General features: G+C 41.8%; 1 protein-coding gene across 1 annotated transcript in view; it reads right to left on the bottom strand.

Annotated features, from left to right (window-relative positions):
* The window catches only part of GPC3 (glypican 3), a 445929-nt gene that overhangs the window by 55742 nt on the left and 365590 nt on the right, over window positions 1-24597 (bottom strand). The window contains exon 7 of the mRNA XM_082865357.1: window positions 9469-9628. Coding sequence (XP_082721483.1) covers window positions 9469-9628 — 160 coding nt within the window. The remainder of the gene's footprint in view (window positions 1-9468; window positions 9629-24597) is intronic.

Genomic DNA, 24597 nt, shown 5'->3' on the forward strand with positions numbered 1-24597 from the left:
TTCATATCTGATCTCCACCTGCAGCCACAGGGACTGTGCATACCACGCGCTTTCAGCTTCTGTCTTGTTCTGCAGGCTCATGGTTCCTTGTTACCCTGGGCTCCTCTGATTTGGCTCTGTCAAGAGGCCGCTGTTCATCAGGGGAACGCAGGGCCATCACACAGGTTTAATTAGACATCACATCTTCCTCTCTTTCTGCTGTGACATTTCTTCTTGCAGGGAGCACTTCCCATTGGAGGGCACACAAGCTGGTGCTCCCAGATCCCTTGGGGATGAAGTGAAGATCCCTTCACTTCTATGTGGCAGCTCAGCCGGAGGCTTTGGGCTTGCCGCCTTCCTGCTGGCTCTGCCTCTCCTTTTCCACCAGTGAGCATTGAACCTCTCCCTCCTATTCCTTTCTAGCCACACTAGATTACGGCAATTAGTTGAGGCTGTCGCTAAACTGGCAGACATGGCTTCATCCAGAGGAAATCCATCGCACCATTTAGCCACACTCATACAGTCCATTGCTGCCTTTTAATTTGAAAACTGATTACAAAATATAACACAATGGTCACAAATTGCTCACACTATCCCTAACACTCCCCCAATTCTTAGAGTTTATGCGGAAGTTCTATCGACAAGTATAGGCATTATATAGCATTACCCCTGATGAAAGCCTCACAGCCTAACGGCTCAGACGGGAAGCATCAGAGGGCAGTAGACCTACAAAAGTGAACCCCAGCATAGGTCCTTGCAAATAATAAGAAACTAACTCCCTAAAGCACCTCAAGTGATGGTAACTTTATAGAAAGCTTTTTACCTTTCCTTACTCTCATCTATCACCAGCTTACCTGAAGTAATTCCCTGGTCAACACTAAGGCGTGGGGATGGCCCCTTTCTGGGTAAACTTACTCCACTGGCAGGTGATATCACTGTGAAAGCTTGCATCTAAATCCCTCTTTGTGAGCCACGGGAACTACACAAAGCTCTGGGGTGAGGTGGGAATGGCTGTCTTGTCAGTCTATTAGCCAGGACCACCTGGTCTGTGTCTGGGAGAAAAGTGCTATTATAGTGAGCTTTGCCTCCTTCAGCTTCCCTATGGCATTTGATCTCTAAAAGAAAAGATCAAGGCATGAGAGCAGATTGCTTCTGGCTAAGAGCAAGAGAGAATGGAAAGCATCAGGGGCCCCATTTCTTGACCCTCCCCAACTTGTTGTCTACCCCTGCCCTCACTGCCCCGTTAACACCAAAGAAAACAAAACATAACTAGCTGAGATTCTTTCAAGATGTAGGTGACTACTACTTTTGTGACTGGTTATTTGCACAACTCAGCAGACATATTTGTCATTGTTTAAATACCTTCTCACTGGGCTAAAAACAAGTTAATGAGTAACTGAAAATGCCACCTTGGGGATGAAAAAGAGGGAGCACATTCTAGTGAAATCTGTTGGCCAGAACATCGAGAATTTAACGTATAATTTTAGCTGCAGGCTTTTGGTGAATAAAATTAACTTATAACCCAGTGGTACCAAATAATATTAATAATATTACTCTAAGTGGGTAACTCCTTTACAGTTTACAAAGTACTTTTATATCCATTATCATGTGTGTTTCATTCAACAACTTATGAAGTGGGCAGGTCAGAAATATTTTATCATTATTTTTGCATATGAGGAATATGAGGCTCAGAGGAGTTGAGTGACTTTGTCCAAGGCCAACACTGGGAAGTAACAGAAGCAGAACTGAGACTCAGTTTCTTTGACCCTGCAGATGAGATGCCCTTCCTTCCTGTTATGTCTCAAGCTTCAGCGGCCTAAGTGCAGGACCGTATCCTGTTCACCCATCAGATGGGATCTGCCTCCCAGTGTGAATGACATAGGCTCCCCTTACACTGAGGTCTCATGTTTGTTTGACGGACTGATATCCCAAGAAAGACGGGTGGAGGGAGTCACTACAAGATCTTGCCTGAGAAATTCAGAGATGGGTTACTTAGTGGGAAACAACCTTCAACATAAGTGCCAAAGATCTGACGGTGGGTTTCCAAGGAGTGCAAAGGAAGTGGGATAGAATACATTTTGGGAAAACTGCCATACTCTATTCCTGGACTTGCTACCAGCAGGGAAGTATAAATAGATATATTACTGTATCCACATGTACTTTGAGCTCTGAACAGGACTCAATAACTTTCCCATTAAAAAACCCCAGGACATTTCATTCTCCTACAAACCTTCTACTCATTCTTCAGCAGGCAGTATGTTTTGTTCTAAAGCATGAAAATGTTGCAGATGCCACCCATGATAAAAGGCCCATCAGAGAGCTCCTCCATCGATTTTACCCTTTTCACCAAACCAACCCATTAGTGAATTTATTAAAACGTGTGACTACCAGCCCACATTTGTGAGAGTTTGATCTGACAATTTAGAAGAACAGTTAAGCCACTGAAGTGTCCTTCCTCTCTTCTATGTGCACAAGCATGTTAGGAACAGAAATATAAGGTTACATTTGATCCACTAAAAAAAGAAAAAGAATAAAAGTCACTGGCTTAAAAAATATTTTCTAATCTCTGCTTTTGGGGAGTCATTGTTTTTTCGCCTCTAGACTGTAAAGTAACTGTACGGAGGTAATATTGGGTGCAGAGACTCCTGGGCCACAGCTGGGAAGACTTCATGGCTTCACTCCAGAACTGCTGCGCGCCGGTGACTGGTGCGGGGAAGCACACAGCTGCTGTCCCTCCCAACAGCTGGGCATGACAGAAAAGAATGGCCAGAAGGGCCTACCTAGACCTGGATTTCACCTTCACCCTCACTCCCAGACAAGGAACAAGCGACAAGTTCTCTCTGTTCAGTCCTCACACTGACACGGAGAGACCGAAAGTTTCTTGCGGGCAAACATTTCCACAAGAAACGTTTGTTTAATATGGCAAGAAACAGCCATTTGGTTTTAGTATTGGTTCAAGTCCTAAGCCCAAGACGTGTTTCATGAACTGTCCTCCTTACCCTGCCACCAACCAGCTGAAGCCCCTCTTGTTTTTTTGCGGTACGCGGGCCTCTCACTGCTGTGGCCTCTCCCGTTGCGGAGCACAGGCTCCGGACACGTAGGTTCAGCGGCCATGGCTCCCGGGCCCAGCCACTCCGCAGCATGTGGGATCTTCCCGGACCGGGGCACGAACCCGTGTCCCCTGCATCGGCAGGCGGACTCTCAACCACTGCGCCACCAGGGAAGCCCTGAAGCCCCTCTTATTCCCATGCAGCAACAAGGAATGTTTCGGTCTTCTATAGTCTGTTTCCGCTTTCCTCAGCCAAAGAAATAGGCTTTCGCAGTATCCATTCTTTGGCCCAGCTTGAGACAAGAATATCTTTGTTTTCTGACTCATTGCCATAAAGACGTTAGGCTCGCCAGCATGCTCTGGCTGTACCCACAGCATAACACAGGCTGGAGCAGGAACAGGTCCAGGGAGGACAGGGGTGCGGGAGTGGTAACACAGATGTCTCTGACATAGGTGTTTCTTGCTGGGAGTTGTTCTGTGAGTGTATATTTCAAAATGTGTTTCCAACGGTAGGCATGCAGGTGTGCACGCCTACAAGAGTGTGCGCACGTGTGCATGTGTGCGCATGGGCGTGTGTGTGTGTTTCTGTGTGGGTGAGACTTGGCAGAGGTGGCACATGCTTCAGATGCTTAATCATCATGTCTTGGCCAAGGACACATGGCCAGAGCTTGCAAAGCTTCTCAGGGATCAGCCCCAGCCAAAGCACTGGGAGTAGCCAGCTTCCCCGACGGCTTACAATAAGAGCTCTGACAAGGCCAAAAACTGGGACAATGCTCATGGCAACCTGGCAACAAAACAGTCAGCTTATCACACCAGGTCCATCACGGATGATCTATCTTTGGAAGGGAGTCCGAACATGTGTGTTCAGTGTAAGCGTTTTATAACTCATGGGCTAAATTCAGTCTTTGCAGAAAATACATGCCGAACTAAGGTTGCTGAAAAAGCCAAAGAGCTTCCAGAGACTTTGGAATAGTAACAACAGTTTTATGGTTGTTATAAATATTTGTAGAGCTGCACAGGTTACAAAAGCACTTTCACACTCATTATCGCATTTGACTTGCACAAAAACTCACTGAGGTAGGCAAGGATGACTATTCCCATTTTACAGTTGGAGAAACTGAGGCTCAGGGCGGCTATATAACTTGCTCAAGGTCCTACTGTTAGCAAATACGCTAGGACTAGAACCCAAGTGTACTAATCTATCACAGGGATGACTAGAACCCAAGGGACCTAATCTATCACAGGGATGACGAGTCTTGGGCCTACTTTATACTTCCTAGAATACGTAGCCCACCGTGGGGGCAGGTTAGTGGCTTCTTCGATGCTTCAAGGATTAAGCCTAAAGGTCAAAAGAGCTCAGTTAAAAAAAAAAAAAAAAGAGCTCAGTTAGAAGGTGGTAACGACTATAAACAAATCACCTAGGGATCTTGTTAACATGACCTTAGGATTCAGTAGGTCTTGACGTGGGGCCTGAGATCTGCATTTCTAACGAGCTGCTGCTCCACGGACCCCATTTGGAATGGCAAGGGGTGAGGGGATGTTGCTGAATGCTGGTTACCTGGTTTTAGTTGCTTTTTATGAGTCTTAAACAAAAAACCGAGGCGATTAATTCTAATCTGTATCTGCCGGCTCTTGGAGCGCCCATAGGTCGGCAGGAACAGCAACAGACCAGTTGCTTTAACAGTAGACAGCATTTTTTCAGTGCTCACTAGGTGCCGGGCACTGTTCCAATAGCTTTGCATGGATTATTTTATTTAATGGCCACAACCCTATGAAACAGGCTGAGAGAAAGGAAATAACCCACCAAAAGGGAAGCATATTAGCCTCGTTCTGAGAAGTGAAAGGAATAGGTCAAGCTGTAACTGTGGGTAAGAAGACATCGTCTAATGGTCATCTCAGCAGCAATTAAATTCAACAATCAGAAAGAAGGGTCAGACTCTAAGCATAGAAATAAGAATTATAGAAAAAGAGAGCACTTGGGGAACTTCAGGATGAAGAGTTTTAAAAGTGAATATAGCCCAGAAGGCCTGGAAACTACTTAGAACTTCTTATGAGCATCCTGGCATACAAGTGTGCTGAGGGCCCTTGGTAAGAAGCCTGGCTTCTTTGACTGCAAAAGTCAAAGGAGCCAGAGTAGGGAAAATAAGATATTTTTTCACGTGTAAATAGCTCAGGAGAAGAAAACAGGGAACTTGCAAGGTCAGAAGAAGGTGTCCCCAAAAGACTCCAATAAGCACCTTGCCAGGGACTAAAGCCAAATAAATGAACATTATCACAGACTGCTGGCACGAGAATGGCCGGCGAGAGATGTCTGGGCATCCTCTTCATTTTACAAATGGAGAAACTGACTTCTAAAGAGAGGAAGGGGCTTGCCCCGGGATACATGGGACTTAGAAGCAAAGCCAAGAATAGAACCTCGGTGACCCGCACTTCATCCAGTGCAACAAAAGATGGGAAGAAGTGAGCCGGGGAAGCCAGCCAGTAGGACCTGGCTGGGTGGAGTGCAAAAGAACTGCTGAGGGACAAAAGGGAGATAGAAGAGAGCCTGAACATACTCTGAGCCTTGTTTTTTATTTTCAAGTTGTCTTTCGGAGGAAGGCATTTGGATGTTCTAAATGAGATGGCGGTAAACGCACACAGTGTTCCAAGTCTAGTGGACTAAGTGGATGTTGATGAACCACCAGGACCAGGTGGCATCTACCCAGATTTTGGGTAAAACTGTGTAACAGCTGACCGAAGTGTAGAGCTTGTTATTCCAAATAACTATTGTGCCACGAGCCTGGCAGATTGCCAATGAGTCTCCTCTCCATGAGAAGCATTTCAAAGGGGACCCAAGGAACTCCAGGCTGGTAGGATCACTGAACATGTTAGGCAAGTGTAACCTATTGGGAGTAAGGCATCATTTTTCCCGTAAATTAAATTAACCACCATTTGTGTAGCGTTTTACAGTTTACAAAGCACTTAGGGTAATCACGCCTAACTAATTGACTAGAATTGAGAGGATAAATGTGCATTTGGACAAAGGGAAACCAGTGGATGTAATCTATTCAGATTTTGAAAAGGCCCTTGACAAGGTCCCAGACCAAACACTGTTTTAAAAAGTTAAGTCACCATGGAACTGTGGAATCGTGTTTTGAAATGGATAGGGAAGTGGCTTATAGGCAGGAAAGCAAGAGAAGGGATAAGCAGGGACTTTTGGAGAAAGTGGTATGTACTAGGGATCAGCGTGGAGACCAGTTACGAGTTTGCTAAATCATCTGGGCAACCTTTAGATGACCAAAAGCTTTTGGGGGCAGCAAAGCAGATTTGTCCAAAGAGTGGCCTCTGAAATCTGAATCCTAACTCTCGACCTTAGCCACTGCATGACCTTAAGCAAATTACTCTACCTCTTCCATCATCAGTTTTCTCATCTGTAAAGTGGGAACAATAATAGTGATGTTGTGAAAATGACATGAGGCAGTGCCTGGAAAGTCCTGGCACAGTGCTTGCAGCATGGTAAGTGTCCAATAAACATAAGCTTCTATTATTTTTACTTATTATGCTTATTCAACATTCTTTTTATAGGATGCCAGGCTCTGAGCGATCACGTTATGCCCTAGGAATGGAACTTGGGAGCCACTGCAGACTAGTTCTTGAAAGCACTGGTAGAATTTGTTTTAGTAATTCAGAGAACAGAGATAACTGTAGACTGAGATGGTTGTGAAAGACTTCATTGAAGGAAACTAATAATTATGGAGCACCTAGTATGTTCCAGATAATGGGTTAGATGCCTTACAAACTTTCCCCCTCGATTTGATCCTGAAATAGTCCTATGAAGTTGGGGTAATGATCCCCACTATGATGGATGAGGGAATGCAGACTTAGATAAGAGGCTAAGAACTGACCCAGGTCCTGCTAGCTCATAAGGAATAGAGCCAGAATTCAAATACAAATTTACTCTACCCCTAAACCTATTCTTTTTTTCACTGCAGCATACTTGAAATGTACTTTTAGGGATGGGTGTAATTTAAGAAAAAATAAAAGAGGGGTCTCTATATAGAAATAAATGTGGGCAACGCTATGAAGACAGATAAAAACAGTATGTCTACTCTTTTTTTTGCAGTACGCGGGCCTCTCACTGTTGCGGCCTCTCCCGTTGTGGAGCACAGGCTCCGGACGCGCAGGCTCAGCGGCCATGGCTCACGGGCCCAGCCGCTCCGCGGCACGTGGGATCTTCCCGGACCGGGGCACGAACCCGTGTCCCCTGCATCGGCAGGCAGACTCTCAACCACTGCGCCACCAGGGAAGCCCAGTATGTCTACTCTTGCTCATGGGGCGTGAGTATGGTTGTTCTTGCCAAAGTGCAGGGTTCCTGTGGGGCTACTGATGGGAAATGAAGCCGAAAGGATACTTTAGGCTAGAGCAGAAGGCCCTCAGAACTCTGCTAAGGAGTCTGAGCATTATCCTCCAGGCAGTGGGGACACGATGAAGGTAGCTGAGCTAGGGAGTGGTCAGAGATGCTTTAGAAAGATTCACCTGGCAGCTGTACAAGGTAAATTTGGTGGAATCTTCTGCCTGGGTCTCTGATTCTTTGTTCTCTAATCTTCTAGCCTAAGGCTCTCAATACTCCTGTCTTAGCCTAGAAGACTGGAGACCACTTAAGATGTGACTGAAATAGCATATGCAGGCGGGTGAAAGGGGGATAGAAAGGAAACAGTGAGATAAGCAGAAAAAAAATTACAGATCATCTACCGTGATTTGGTGCCCAACTATATATGAAGGGCAAGGGAGAAGAGTCAAAGACAACTTCAGTTTGAAGCCTCAGCGACTGGGAGAATGGTAGTGGCATTAGAAAAATAAGGATATTAAGGGAGGAGCCAGTTTGGATGGTCTGTTGATACGTTTGATTTCTGACACATAGAGCTGGGGGTAATGGTGGGAAAGCCAGGAAGAAATGACTAGTAAGCAGCTGGAGATGTGGGATGGGAGCTCAGGACAGCAGTTAAGATTGGAGGTAATGATTTTATGAATTATCCCCATAGTGGTATAATAGTTAAAGAATGCTCACTGCAGCATTACCCACAACAGCCAAGAGGTAGAAACAACCTAAATGTCCACTGATGGCTAAATGGATAAAGAAATCGTGCTGTAAACGTGTAGTGGAATATTATTCAGCATTAAGAAAGAAGGAAATCCTGTAGTCATATGCTACAACATGGATGAACCTTGAGGACATTACGCTAAGTGAAATAAGCCAGTCTCAGAAGGCCTCCATGATTCCACTTAGATGAAGTAGCCAAACTCACAGATGCAGAAAGCAAAATGATGGTGCCAGGGTTTGAGGGAGGGGGAAAGGGGAGTTAGTGTTTAATGGGGACAGAATTTCAGTCATACAAAATGGAAAAGTTCTGGAGATCTGCCGTACAATCTGCATATTATTAACAATACTGTACACTTAAAAGTTTGTTAAGAGGGCAGATTTCATGCGAGATTTTTGTTTGCCAGAATGGAGAAAAAAAAAAAGAACTTACAGAAATCATAAAAAAAATTGAAACTGCCAAAATGGATAAGATCTGTGTTTTCTCTGGAAAAGAGAGAAAAGATAGAGGCTTAAGGAGAGACCCAGTTTCAGGTAGGATTAGAAAGAACTAGTGAAGGAAAGAGGTTGAAAAAGAAAGGGGAGCTTACAGGGTCTCAGAGGTCATGGGCAACAGGATTTCAAGGAGAAGGCTGTGCATTGCAGAAGGAAGAGCATGACATTGGAAGTCTTAACACCCAAGTTAGACTTCCAGCTCTGCCATTTAGATGAATCTCATTTCTTCTCTGAGCCCCAGTCTTCTTATCTGTAAAATGGAAACACGAACACCTATCCATACAAAAGTATTTTGTAAATTGGGCTAATCGATACAAATGTGACTTGTGAGGGAATATTTTTTTTTGTGGTTGTTTTGCCTTCTTGACAGCATCAGCTATTTTTCTTCTATTTGTTTCTACCTAGCCGTGCAGTTATGTGTCATAGCCTATCAGTGTTAGACTACTTGTGGGAAAAAAACCAAATATGACATTCTAAAAAGAGAGGGTCAGCTAATGTCTTTTCCTTTGAAAGTTACCCCATCATTAGTTTTCACCAGACTCTCAAGATTGCATTTCTTTTTTCATCTCTTTTTATAACTGAGAAGAACCAAGGAAATCTCCAGTAGGAAACAGAGCCAACTGATTCAGGGCCGTTCATTTTAGACAATGAGAAACAGGAAGTTACCCTCTACCCAGGTCCAGATATTTCAAAGAAAAGAAAGGATACCTGAAAACTTCATTTTCTAGAGTGTAGTCTTTCCTTGAAGAACCGATGGCATTGTGTGTTGCAGAGATTTTAGGGGAGTTATAGAGAGCAGATTCAATTGGTATTTAATTCCGAAGCATCAGCATTTTAGCTCAGATTTGAGCCAGCACTAGTCAGTTACCTGCAAGGAAGCGGAGCTGGTTCTTCACTTTCATCATTCCATCACCAGAGCCTCCGATACACTCATCTTCATCATCGCCGCAGTCTCCACTTTCAAGCCCTTCCTCATCAAGGTTTTTATCCAAAACTCTACCCTTGGGCACAGACATGGTCCTCAGGAGCTGAAAGAAAACAACCAGGATTGTAGCAGCTCTTCATATTTCTCAGGCAGGGCTAAAACAGTGTGTTATTAACAGGAGGCATTAAAAAATGTTGAAAGAGTTACACAGAGGTTTTAAAAATCATTTTCAAACTTAAATAGACGTACACTGCTTATACTCTCTAGAGTTGCATACTTCTGGACCCTTCCCTAGCATTTGATATGATTCTCCACCCTTCCACTCTACTTCCACCATCCAGTAGCCAGAGTGTATATTGTATCAGAACGTTCCCATGTCTTAAGTTCCTGAAAGCCTCCATGGGAGGAGAATTTACTGATGAGGAACTTAAGACGTGATAGGCAAGGCATATTTATAGGCTGAGAGAACACCACGTTCAGAGAAGATGTTTATGGAAGCCCTCTCTAACTATATTTACATTCACTAAAATAAAGCAACAAGCGCATCCCACCAAATGAAGAGAACAGCAGTGACATTTTATACATATTTAAATGAATACTTATAATTCATTGCCTCGTATTATGCCCTGACCACTAGAAAAACTTTAAAAATATCTCCCGCTTCCACAATTTCAATAAGATGCTTTGAAATTCATTTTGCTTCATTGTAGATCATATGCCTAATAAGAGGCATGTCTGTTTTGCCCTTCAGTTTCTGGATTTTCAGTCACACAATCAATATCTTTCTAATTTTACGGTGACTCCCGCCTCCCAAATGTCTCTCCACTGACTCAGAAGCCCAGCTCACAGCATGAGAGGTCTCTCAGAGCAATTTTACTTTTCCTCACCCTCTCTCTCCAAGGCTGTAATCCAACATCCTCTATTCCTCCTCTAGCTTCTGCCCCATCATCCATTTTTAGTTCTAAATCTCAGTCCCACCTTCCATTTTTAAATAATGGACAACAAAAGATGTTGGATATGCAGAAAGTGAGATTTCTGCGATTGCAGAAGAGGTATCTGGAAGAAAAAAATGCTGCATACATAACACAGGCACATCTTGGTTTCTGTGGCTTCCACTGTCTCTGTTCACTGTCACTGCAAAATATACTCTTATGTTCTCCACCTGTGATTTAGCTGTTACACCATGATCTACTTGCAACAAGCTACGCATCACAGAGAAAGATGACTGCAGGTTGGTTTCTCTTTTTAAGCAAAGAAAGAAAAGTCCACAACAAAAAGTTGGTTCTTTACTGGCCAACGACCTCTAATGTTGTCTGAGAAGTGAAGCCACCTCCCATCTCCCACTCCAGCAGCACCTCCACCCTGCTGCTCTAAGGCATGTGCTTCGCTACCCCACCTCCAAACCCCACACATCTAAACGTATAACACACACACACGCAGTAGGATAAGATACACCAGTAGTTCTCTAACTTTTAGAATTTAGGACCCCTTTATACTCTTAGTGGGAATCCCAGGGAACTTCTGATTATATATAGTTATATCTATCCACATTACCATCTTATAAATTATAAATGAGAAATTAAAAAAATATGTAATAACTAATTTAAACATAACAATAATAAACCCATGATATGTTAACATAAATAGCATTTTTGGAGTTGAGGAAGATGGTGGAAGAGTAAGACACGGAGATCACCTTCCTCCCCACAGATACATCAGAAATACATCTACACGTGGAACAACTCCTACAGAACACCTACTGAACGCTAGCAGAAGACCTCAGTCCTCGCAAAAGGCAAGAAAGTCCCCACGTACCTGGGTAGGGGAAAAGAAAAAAGAATAAACAGAGACAAAAGAATAGGGACGGGACCTGCACCAGTAGGAGGGAGCTGTGAAGGAGGAAAGGTTTCCACACACTAGGAGGGCCCTTCACGGGCAGAGACTGCGGGTGGCGGAAGGGGAAAGCTTCGGAGCCACAGAGGAGAGCACAGCAACAGGGGTGTGGAGGGCAAAGCGGAGAGATTCCCGCACAGAGGATCATGGCCGACCGGCACTCACCAGCCCGAGAGGCTTGTCTGCTCCCACGCCGGGACGGGCGGGGCTGCGAGCTGAGGCTTGGGCTTAAGTCTGAGCGCAGGGAGAGGACTGGGGTTGGCGACGTGAACACAGCCTGAAGGGGTTAGTGCACCACGGGTAGCCGGGAGGCAGTCCGGGAAAAAGTCTGGAGCTGCCGAAGAGGCAAGAGACTTTCTCTTCCTTGTTTCCTGGTGCGCGAGGAGAGGGGATTAAGAGCGCTGCTTAAAGGCGCTCCAGAGACGGGCGCGAGCCGCGGCTAAAAGCGCGGACCCCAGAGACGGGCAGGAGACGCTAAGGCTGCTGCTGCCGCCACCAAGAAGCCTGTGTGCCGACACAGGGCACTATCCACACCCCGCTTCCGGGGAGCCTGTGCAGCCCGCCGCTGCCAGGGTCCCGGGATCCAGGGACAACTTCCCCGGGAGAACGCACGGCGCGCCTCAGGCTGGTGCAACGTCACGCTGGCCTCTGCCGCCGCAGGCTCGCCCCACACTCTGTACCCCTTCCTCCCCCCGGCCTGAGTGAGCCAGAGCCCCCGAATCAGCTGCTCCTTTAACCCCGTCCTGTCTGAGCGAAGAACAGACGCCCTCTGGCGACCTACACGCAGAGGCGGGGCCAAATCCAAAGCTGAGCCCCTGGGAGCTGTGAGAACAAAGGAGAGAAAGGGAAATCTCTCCCAGCAGCCTCAGGAGCAGCGGATTAAAGCTCCACAGTCAACTTGATGTACCCTGCATCTGCGGAATACCTGAATAGACAACGAATCATCCCAAATTGAGGAGGTGGACATTGAGAGCAAGATTTATTATCTTCCCCCCTTTTCCTGTGTTTGTGTGTATGTGTATGCTTCTGTGTGAGATCTTGTCTGCATAGCTTTGCTGTCACCATTTGTCCTAGCGTTCTGTCCGTCCGTTGTTTCATTTTTTCGCTTTTAAGAAACTTTTTTCTTAATAATTATTTTTTATTTTAATTACTTTATTTTCCCTTACTGTTATTTTATTTTATTCTCTTGCTTTCTTTCTTTTGACTTTTTTTCTCTTTTATTCTAAGCCATGTGGATGAAGGGCTCTTGGTGCTCCAGCCAGGCGTCAGGGCTGTGCTTCTGAGGTGGGAGAGCCAAATTCAGCACACTGGTCCACAAACGACCTCCCTGATCCTCGTAATATCAAACGGCAAAAATCTCCCAGAGATCTCCATCTTAACACCAGCACTCAATGACCAGCAAGCTACAGTGCTGGACACGCTATGCCAAACAACTAGCAAGACAGGAACACAACCCCACCCATTAGCAGAGAGGCTGCCTAAAATCATAATAAGGCCAAGGACACCCCAAAACACACCACCAGACATGGACGTACACACCAGAACACAGGCACTAGTCCCCTCCACCAGGAAGCCTACACAACCCACTGAACCAACTTTAGCCACTGGGGAGAGATACCAAAAACAACGGGAACTACGAACCTGCAGCCTGCAAAAAGGACACCCCAAATACAGTAAGATAAGCAAAATGAGAAGACAGAAAAACACATCAGAAGGAGCAAGGTAAAAACCCACCAGACCTAACAAATGAAGAGGAAATAGGCAGTCTACCTGAAAAAGAATTCAGAATAATGATAGTAAAGATGATCCGAAATCTTGGAAATAGAATAGAGAAAGTGCAAGGAACATTTAACAAGGACCTAGAAGAACTCAAGAGGAAACAAGCAATGATGAACAACACAATAAATGAAATTAAAAATACTCTAGAAGGGATCAATAGCAGAATAACTGAGACAGAAGGACGGATAAGTGACCTATAAGATAAAATAGTGGAAATAACTAAGGCAGAGCAGAATAAAGAAAAAAGAATGAAAAGATCCGAGGACAGTCTCAGAGACCTCTGGGACAACATTAAACGCACCAACATTCGAATTATAGGGGTCCCAGGAGAAGAAGAGAAAAAGAGAGGGACTTAGAAAATATTTGAAGAGATTATAGTTGAAAACTTCCCTAATATGGGAAAGGAAATTGTTAATCAAGTCCAGGATGCACGGAGAGTACCATACAGGATAAACCCAAGGAGAAACATGCCAAGACACATATTAATCAAACTATCAAAAATTAAATACAACAAGCTTTAAATGATACATTAAACGAGATGGAGTTAATTGATATTTATAGGACATTCCATCCAAAAACAACAGAATACACATTTTTCTCAAGTGCTCATGGAACATTCTCCAGGATAGATCATATCTTGGGTCACAAATCAAGCCTTGGTAAATTTAAGAAAATTGAAATTGTATCAAGTATCTTTTCTGACCACAACGCCATGAGACTAGATATCAATTACAGGAAAAGATCTGTAAAAAATACAAACACATGGAGGCTAAACAATACACTACTTAATAATGAAGTGATCACTGAAGAAATCAAAGAGGAAATCAAAAAATACCTAGAAACAAATGACAATGGAGACACAACGACCCAATACCTGTGGGATGCAGCAAAAGCAGTTCTAAGGGGGAAGTTTATAGCAATACAAGCCCACCTTAAGAAGCAGGAAACCTCTCGAATAAACAACCTAACCTTGCACCTCAAGCAATTAGAGAAAGAAGAACAAAAAAACCCCAAAGCTAGCAGAAGGAAAGAAATCATAAAAATCAGATCAGAAATAAATGAAAAAGAAATGAAGGAAAACAATAGCAAAGATCAATAAAACTAAAAGCTGGTTCTTTGAGAAGATAAACAAAATAGATAAACCACTAGCCAGACTCATCAAGAAAAAAAGGGAGAAGACTCAAATCAATAAAATTAGAAATGAAAAAGGAGAGGTAACAACTGACACTGCAGAAGTACGAAGGATCATGAGCGATTACTACAAGCAACTCTATGCCAATAAAATGGACAATCTGGAAGAAATGGACAAATTCTTAGAAATGCACAACCTGCCAAGACTGAATCAGGAAGAAATAGAAAATATGAACAGACCAATCACAAGCACTGAAATTGAAACTGTGATTAAAAATCTTCCAACAAAGAAAAGCCCAGGACCAGATGGCTTCACAGGCGAATTCTATCAAACATTTAGAGAAGAGCTAACACCTATCCTTCTCAAACTCTTCCAAAATATAGCAGAGGGAGGAACACTCCCAAACTCCTTCTACGAGGCCACCATCACCTTGATACCAAAACCAGACAAGGATGTCACAAAGAAAGAAAACTACAGGCCAATATCACTGATGAACATAGATGCAAAAATCCTCAACAAAATACTAGCAAACAGAATCCAACAGCACATTAAAAGGATCATACACCATGATCAAGTGGGGTTTATTCCAGGAATGCAAGGATTCTTCAATATACGCAAATCTATCAATGTGATAAACCATATTAACAAACTGAAGGAGAAAAACCATATGATCATCTCAATAGATGCAGAGAAAGCTTTTGACAAAATTCAACACCCATTTATGATAAAAACCCTCCAGAAAGTAGGCATAGAGGGAACTTTCCTCAACATAATAAAGGCCATATATGACAAGCCCACAGCAAACATCATCCTCAATGGTGAAAAACTGAAAGCATTTCCACTAAGATCAGGAACAAGACAAGGTTGCCCACTCTCACCACTCTTATTCAACATAGTTTTGGAAGTTTTAGCCACAGCAATCAGAGAAGAAAAGGAAATAAAAGGAATCCAAATCGGAAAAGAAGAAGTAAAGCTGTCACTGTTTGCAGATGACATGATCCTATACATAGAGAACCCTAAAGATGCTACCAGAAAACTACTAGAGCTAATCAATGAATTTGGTAAAGTGGCAGGATACAAAATTAATGCACAGAAATCTCTGGCATTCCTATATACTAATGATGAAAAATCTGAAAGTGAAATCAAGAAAACACTCCCATTTACCATTGCAACAAAAAGAATAAAATATCTAGGAATAAACCTACCTAAGGAGACAAAAGATCTGTATGCAGAAAATTATAAGACACTGATGAAAGAAATTAAAGATGATACAAATAGATGGAGAGATATACCATGTTCTTCGATTGGAAGAATCAACATTGTGAAAATGACTCTACTACCCAAAGCAATCTATAGATTCAATGCAATCCCTATCAAACTACCACTGGCATTTTTCACAGAACTAGAACAAAAAATTTTGCAATTTGTATGGAAACACAAAAGACCCCGAATAGCCAAAGCAATCTTGAGAACGAAAGAAGGAACTGGAGGAATCAGGCTCCCAGACGTCAGACTATACTACAAAGCTACAGTTATCAAGACGGTATGGTACTGGCACAAAAACAGAAAGATAGATCAATGGAACAGGATAGAAAGCCCAGAGATAAACCCACGCACATATGGTCACCTTATCTTTGACAAAGGAGGCAGGAATGTACAGTGGAGAAAGGACAGCCTCTTCAATAAGTGGTGCTGGGAAAACTGGACAGCTACATGTAAAAGTACGAAATTAGATCACTCCCTAACACCATACACAAAAATAAGCTCAAAATGGATTAAAGACCTAAATGTAAGGCCAGAAACTATCAAACTCTTAGAGGAAAACATAGGTAGAACACTCTATGACACAAATCACAGCAAGGTCCTTTTTGACCCACCTCCTAGAGAAATGGAAATAAAAACAAGAGTAAACAAATGGGACCTAATGAAGCTTAAAAGCTTTTGCGCAGCAAAGGAAACCATAAAGAAGACCAAAAGACAACCCTCAGAATGGGAGAAAATATTTGCAAATGAAGCAACTGACAAAGGATTGATCTCCAAAATTTATAAGCAGCTCATGCAGCTTAATAACAAAAAAACAAACAACCCAATCCAAAAATGGGCAGAAGACCTAAATAGACATTTCTCCAAAGAAGATATACAGAGTGCCAACAAACACATGAAAGAATGCTCAACGTCACTAATCATGAGAGAAATGCAAATCAAAACTACAATGAGATATCATCTCACACCAGTCAGAATGGCCATCATCAAAAAATCTAGAAACAATAAATGCTGGAGAGGGTGTGGAGAAAAGGGAACCCCCTTACACTGTTGGTGGGAATGTAAATTGATACAGCCACTGTGGAGAACAGTATGGAGGTTCCTTAAAAAGCTACAAATAGAACTACCATATGACCCAGCAATCCCACTACTGGGCATATACCCTGAGAAAAGCATAATTCAAAAAGAGTCATGTACCAAAATGTTCACTGCAGCTCTATTTACAATAGCCCAGAGATGGAAACAACCTAAGTGTCCATCATCGGATGAATGGATAAAGAAGATGTGGCACATATATACAATGGAATATTACTCAGCCATAAAAAGAGACGAAATTGAGCTATTTGTAATGAGGTGGATAGACCTAGAGTCTGTCATACGGAGTGAAGTAAGTCAGAAAGAGAGAGACAAATACCGTATGCTAACACATATATATGGAATTAAAAAAAAAAATGTCATGAAAAACCTAGGGGTGAAACAGGAATAAAGACACAGACTTACTAGAGAATGGACTTGAGGCTATGGGGAGGGGGAAGGGTAAACGGTGACAAAGCGATAAAGAGGCATGGACATATATACACTACCAAACGTAAGGTAGATAGCTAGTGGGAAGCAGCCGCATAGCACAGGGAGATCAGCTCGGTGCTTTGTGACCGCCTGGAGGGGTGGGATAGGGAGGGTGGGAGGGAGGGAGACGCAAGCGGGAAGAGATATGGGAATATATGTATTTATATAACTGATTCATTTTGTTGTGAAGCTGAAACTAACATACCATTGTAAAGCAATTATACTCCAATAAAGATGTTAAAAAAAAAAAAAAGAATTGGAGACTGATCACTGATGGAAAGAACTAAAGAAAAGCTGAAGGCTTGAATAAATTGAAATAAAGGAAAAAAAAATTAAATACAAAGAAAACACATTAAAAGCAGCAAGGGAAAAACAACAAATAACACACAAGGGAATCCCCATAAGGTTAACAGCTGATCTTTCAGCAGAAACTCTGCAAGCCAGAAGGGACTGGCAGGACATATTTAAAGTGATGAAGGAGAAAAACCTACAACCAAGATTACTCTCCCCAGCAAGGATCTCATTCAGATTTCATGGAAAATTTAAAACCTTTACAGACAAGCAAAAGCTGAGAGAGTTCAGCATCACCAAACCAGCTTTACAACAAATGCTAAAGGAACTTCTCTAGGCAAGAAACACAAGAGAAGGAAGGGACCTACAATAACAAACCCAAAACAATTAAGAAAATGGGAATAGGAACATACATATCGATAATTACCTTAAATATAAATCGATTAAATGCTCCCACCAAAAGACACAGACTGGGTGAACGGATAAAAAAAACAAGACCCGTATATATGCTGTCTGCAAGAGACCCACTTCAGACCTAGGGACACATACAGACTGAAAGTGAGGGGATGGAAAAAGATATTCCATGCAAATGGAAATCAAGAGAAAGCTGGAGTAGCAATTCTCATATCAGACAAAATAGACTTTAAAATAAAGAGTATTACAAGAGACAAGGAAGGAGACTACATAATGATCAAGGGATTGATCCAAGAAGAAGATATAACAACTGTAAATATTTATGCACCCAACATAGGAGCACCTCAATACATAAGGCAAATGCTAACAGCCATAAAAGGGGAAATCGACAGTCATAGTAGGGGACTTTAACAACTCACTTTCACCAATGAACAGATCACCCAAAATGAAAATAAATAAGGAAACACAAGCTTTAAATGATACACTAAACAAGATGGACTTAATTGATATTTATAGGACATTCCATCCCAAAACAACAGAATACACATTCTTCTCAAGTGCTCATGGAACATTCTCCAGGAGAGACCATATACTGGGCCATAAATCAAGCCTTGGTAAATTTAAGAAAATTGAAATCGTATCAAGTATCTTTTCCAACCACAACGCTATCAGACAAGATATCAATTACAGGAAAAAATCTGTAAAAAATACAAACACATGGAGGCTAAACAATACACTACCTAATAACGAAGTGATCACTGAAGGAATCAAAGAGGATATCAAAAGATACCAAGAAACAAATGACAATGGAGGCACGATGACTCAAAACCTATGGGATGCAGCAAAAGCAGTTCTAAGAGGGAAGTTTACAGCAATACAACCCTACCTTAAGAAACACGAAACATCTCACATAAACAACCTAACCTTACACCTAAAGCAATTAGAGAAAGAAGAACAAAAAACCCCCAAAGTTAGCAGAAGGAAAGAAATCATAAGGATCAGATCAGAAAGAAATGAAAAAGAAATGAAGGAAACGATAGCAAAGATCAATAAAACTAAAAGCTGGTTCTTTGAGAAGATAAACAAAATTGATAAACCATTAGCCAGACTCATCAAGAAAAAAAGGGAGAAGACTCAAATCAATAGAATTAGAAATGAAAAAGGAGAAGTAACAACCGACACTGCAGAAGTACGAAGGATCATGAGCGATTACTACAAGCAACTCTATGCCAATAAAATGGACAACCTGGAAGAAATGGACAAATTCTTAAAAATACACAACCTGCCGAGACTGAACCAGGAAGAAATGGAAAATATGAACAGACCAATCACAAGCACTGAAATTGAAAGTGTGATTAAAAATCTTCCAACAATCCAAAGCCCAGGACCAGATGGCTTCACAGGCGAATTCTATCAAACATTTAGAGAAGAGCTGACACCTATTCTTCTCAAACTCTTCCAAAATATAGCTGAGGGAGGAACACTCCCAAACTCATTCTCTGAGGCCACAATCACCCTGATACCAAAACCAGACAAAGATGTCACAAAGAAAGAAAACTACAGGCCAATATCACTGATGAACATAGATGCAAAAATCCTCAACAAAATACTAGCGAACAGAATCCTACAGCACATTAAAAGGATCATACACCATGATCAAGTGGGGTTTATCCCAGGAATGCAAGGATTCTTCAATATACGCAAATCAGTCAACATGATACCATATCAACAAATTGAAGGAGAAAAACCATATGATCATCTCAATAGATGCAGAGAAAGCTTTCGACAAAATTCAACACCCATTTATGATAAAAACCCTCCAGAAAGTAGGCATAGAGGGAACTTTCCTCAACATAATAAAGGCCATATATGACAAACCCAGAGCCAACATCGTCCTCACTGGTGAAAAGCTGAAAGCATTTCCACTAAGATCAGGAAGAAGACAAGGTTGCCCACTCTCACCACTATTATTCAACATAGTTTTGGAAGTTTTAGCCATAGCAATCAGAGAAGGAAAATAAAAGGAATCCAAATCGGAAAAGAAGAAGTAAAGCTGTCACTGTTTGCAGATGACATGATAGTCTACATAGAGAATCCTAAAGATTCCACCAGAAAACTACTAGAGCTAATCAATGAATTTGCTAAGTAGCAGGATTCAAAATTAATGCACAGAAATCTCTGGCATTCCTATACACTACTGATGAAACATCTGAAAGAGAAATTAAGAAAACACTCCCCTTTACCATTGCAACAAAAAGAATAAAATATCTAGGAATAAAGCTCCCTAAGGAGATAAAAGACCTGTATACAGAGAATTATAAGACACTGATGAAAGAAATTAAAGATGATACAAATAGATGGAGAGATATACCATGTTCTTGGATTGGAAGAATCAACATTGTGAAAATGACTCTACTGCCCAAAGCAATCTACAGATTCAGTGCAATCCCTATCAAAGTACCACTGGCATTTTTCACAGAACTAGAACAAAAAATTTCACAATTTGTATGGAAACACAAAAGACCCCGAATAGCCAAAGCAATCTTGAGAACAAAAAACGGAGCTGGAGGAATCAGGCTCCCTGCCTTCAGACTATACTACAAAGCTACAGTAATCAAGACAGTATGGTACTGGCACAAAAACAGAAATATAGATCAATGCAACAGGATAGAAAGCCCAGAGATAAACCCACACACATATGGTCACCTTATCTTTGACAGAGGCAAGAATATACAGTGGAGAAAAGACAGCCTCTTCAATAAGTGGTGCTGGGAAAACTGGAGAGTTACATGTGAAAGTATGAGATTAGAGCACTCTCTAACATCATACACAAAAATAAGCTCAAAATGGATTAAAGACCTAAATGTAAGGCCAGAAACTATCAAACTCTTAGAGGAAAACACAGGCAGAACACTCTATGACATAAATCACAGCAAGATCCTTTTTGACCCACCTCCTAGAGAAATGGAAATAAAAACAAAAATAAACAAATGGGACCTAATGAAACTTCAAAGCTTTTGCACAGCAAAGGAAACCATAGACAAGACCAAAAGACAACCCTCAGAATGGGAGAAAATATTTGCAAATGAAGCAACTGACAAAGGATTAATCTCCAAAATTTACAAGCAGCTCATGCAGCTCAATAACAAAAAAACAAAAAACCCAATCCAAAAATGGGCAGAAGACCTAAATAGACACTTCTCCAAAGAAGATATACAGAGTGCCAACAAACACATGAAAGAATGATCAATATTATTAGTCATTAGAGAAATGCAAATCAAAACTACAATGAGATATCATCTCACACCACTCAGAATGGCCATCATCAAAAATCTACAAGGAATAAATGCTGAAGAGGGTGTGGAGAAAAGGCGACACTCTTGCACTGTTGGTGGGAATGTAAATTGATACAGCCACTATGGAGAACAGTAGGGAGGTTCCTTAAAAAACTACATATAGAACTACCATATGACCCAGCAATCCCACTACTGGGCATATACCCTGAGAAAACCATAATTCAAAAAGAGTCATGTACCAATATGTTCATTGCAGCTGTATTTACAATAGCCAGGCCATGGAAGCAACCTAAGTGTCCATCAACAGATGAATGGATAAAGAAGATATGGCACATATATACAATGGAATATTACTCAGCCATAAAAAGTAACGAAATTGAGTTATTTGTAGTGAGGTGGTTGGACCTAGAGTCTGTCATACAGAGTGAAGTAAGTCAGAAAGAGAAAGACAAATACCGTATGCTAACACATATATATATATGGAATCTAAGAAGAAAAAAAAAAAGGTCATGAAGAACCTAGGGATAAGATGGGAATAAAGACAGAGACCTACTAGAGAATGGACTTGAGGATATGGGGAGAGGGAAGGGTAAGCTGTGAAAAAGAGAGAGTGGCATGGACGTATATACACTACCAAACGTAAAACCGATAGCTAGTGGGGAGCAGCCGCATAGCACAGGGAGATCAGCTGGGTGGTTTGTGACCACCTAGAGGGGTGGGATAGGGAGGATGGGTGGGAGGGAGAGGGAAGAGAGAAGAGATATGGGAGCATATGTATATGTATATCTGATTCACTTTGTTATAAAGCAGAAACTAAGACACCATTGGATAGCAATTATACTCCAATAAAGGTGTTAAAAAATAGCATTTTTAATGAAAAATATACATATTTTCCCGACATAAAACCATTAGAAGAAGGGTGGCATTGTTTTACATTTTTGCACATATCTTTAATATCTAGTTTCATATGACAGCTGGATTGTCATATCTGCTTCTCCCTTCAATCTGTTGTTATATGTTGTTTTGGTTGAAACATCTGCAGAAAATCCAGCCTCTCACAGGTATGTAACGGGAAAAGAGAGAAGTACTTAATAGCCTTTTCAGATAATTGTGGACATTTTTCACTGATACTACATAAAAATTCAACAAGGAGGAAAGGTTCCTTGCAATGTTGAATACGAAACCATATAAATAAACTTTTCATGTTCTGTTACATTAAAATCCATTGGTATGTTTCGAACTTTGTATGGGCCTTTTACCCATTTTGTCTCATCATGCATGGATCATCCGGAAAATATTGGTTTACTGAGTTCTGCAGGTCCTCCAAATGTTGAAATCTTTCATTATATGATGTCAAAAAATCACATTGATTGGGCTTCCCTGGTGGCGCGGTTGTTGAGAGTCCGCCTGCCGATGCAGGGGACATAGGTTCGTGCCCTGGTCCGGGAAGATCCCGCATACCGCGGAGCAGCTGGGCCCGTGAGCCAGGGCCGCTGAGCCTGCGCGTCCGGAGCCTGTGCTCCGCAACGGGAGAGGCCGCAGCAGTGAGAAGCCCGCGTACCGCAAAAAAAAAAAAAAAAAAAAATCACATTGATTAACATCCCCTGCAATCTCATTTAAAAAAGTCTTTTAAATATTGGGAAGCTCTCAAGGTCATGGTGGCAGACACAAGTTTCCCAAAATTTTAATTTTCTCTTGAAAGTTCAAATGGTATCCTTGGCAACAAATACTGCCAGTTTTTCCTTTAACTGTCAGGCTCTCTTTGTTCCTTTGGAAGAAAATGGCTAGCAAATACTGAAGTCTGTATAACCATCGTTTCTCAGTCATTACAGAGGCTAGTTTAGCTCATAGCTTAAATAATCTCACAAGTGCGTTTCCTTGAGACACATATCAACAGTTTGCAGCAGAAGTACCTTAAGCATACGTCAAATGTCATAACAGAATATTCTTTAGAAGTATACTCAGGCGTTAAGGTTTAATACATTAATCAGTTTTACTGCTTCAGCAATGATATTCTTAAGTGAAATGCCTTTTATTTTCCTGCAGGTGGATGCCAGTGAAGCTTACAATGATGACGAGCACACTTTGGTGCCACTGCCTTGATTCATACTGTGGTGCCAACAGTTGTGCTCACTATTGCTTTTGCAGCATCAGTGCAGATATCAGCACAGTGGAAAAGGCAAGTCACAGTATTGTGGTGCAAGTAATTTTGACCTTGTGGATCCCTGGGTTTCATAGACTACCAGGGTTCATAAACTATTCTTTGAGTACTACTAACCTAGACTATAATGTCATTTCAGTTTGACCAAAATACCCCAACTTCTTCTATTACCATTATTTCGTATGGGAAAATTGCTTTTGACATACACATTTGAAGGTCAATTTTGAAAAATACATCCTTCGTGTATGTCATGGATTACCTGAATTAGAATTGTTCACATAAGGGGAATCTGCGGTTAGATACAGCTTTGTGAACTTTCTCTTTCTCAAGCATGTCTCACATCCTGCGCCTTTCATTAATCCCTTCAGCAAACATTAATTGAGCACCTAATGTGAGTTGTTTTCACTTCTATTGAAAGCACTCCATCCTTTCAAGCCAAGTTCAAATGTCACTTCCTTAATAAAGCCTTCCTGGCCACCACAGATAGTTATTATAATTCTCCCTTTCCCTCTTCCAGCACTGCTCCCTGTATCTGTACCTCCTAAAGAGCACTTTACGTATGCAACCTGGTATTATTTATTTGTACACGTGGCTTCCCTCCACCACCAGACTGTGAGCTGCCCAGGGGCTGTGCCTTATTTACCTTTGAACCCCATAGCATTTAAGGCAGTGTCTGGCACATAGTAGGCACTCAATAAATGTGCTATTGAACTGAAGCAAGATGAAGTGGCATGGCATCTTTAATTCTTTAAAAGCTACTTCCACAACCTCATGAAAAAGGAGAAAGCCAAAGCACACATGAATTATAGAAAAACTTGTGAATGAATAACTAAACCCTTTTGGACGACCCTGGCTAAGATCTGTAGCTAATCTTTGAGAGGCCGTTTTCCAACCTCGTGTACAATGCCCCCAGTATTCTCCGGTATTTCAGTTTTTTTAAAGTGCAATTTAAAAAAAACTTTAAAACTTTGCCAGTGAAATTACTTCTTTAGTTCTCAAATGACTCCCACTTTGGAGACAACTTCAGCATTGAAGAAGGATTACAGCATACTTTCAAACCATATTACACAGACATCTGCTGAAGAGCCTAACCCTCACACATGAACAAAACAAATCCAAACCTAGAAAGCTATTGTTAATGCAAAAGTCTCGAAGAGTCCGAAGCTCCAGAGTGTTGAAAGAAGGGTAACGTGTCAGAGATGAGGAGTTACCAGCAAGGACCGTGGATTTAGCATAGCCTGGAATTTGGCACAGAAATCAAATAAGCTAATTACAAT

This window comes from Leucopleurus acutus, assembly GCF_964270905.1.
Source record: "Leucopleurus acutus genome assembly, chromosome: X".
NCBI classification, from domain to species: Eukaryota; Metazoa; Chordata; class Mammalia; order Artiodactyla; family Delphinidae; genus Leucopleurus; species Leucopleurus acutus.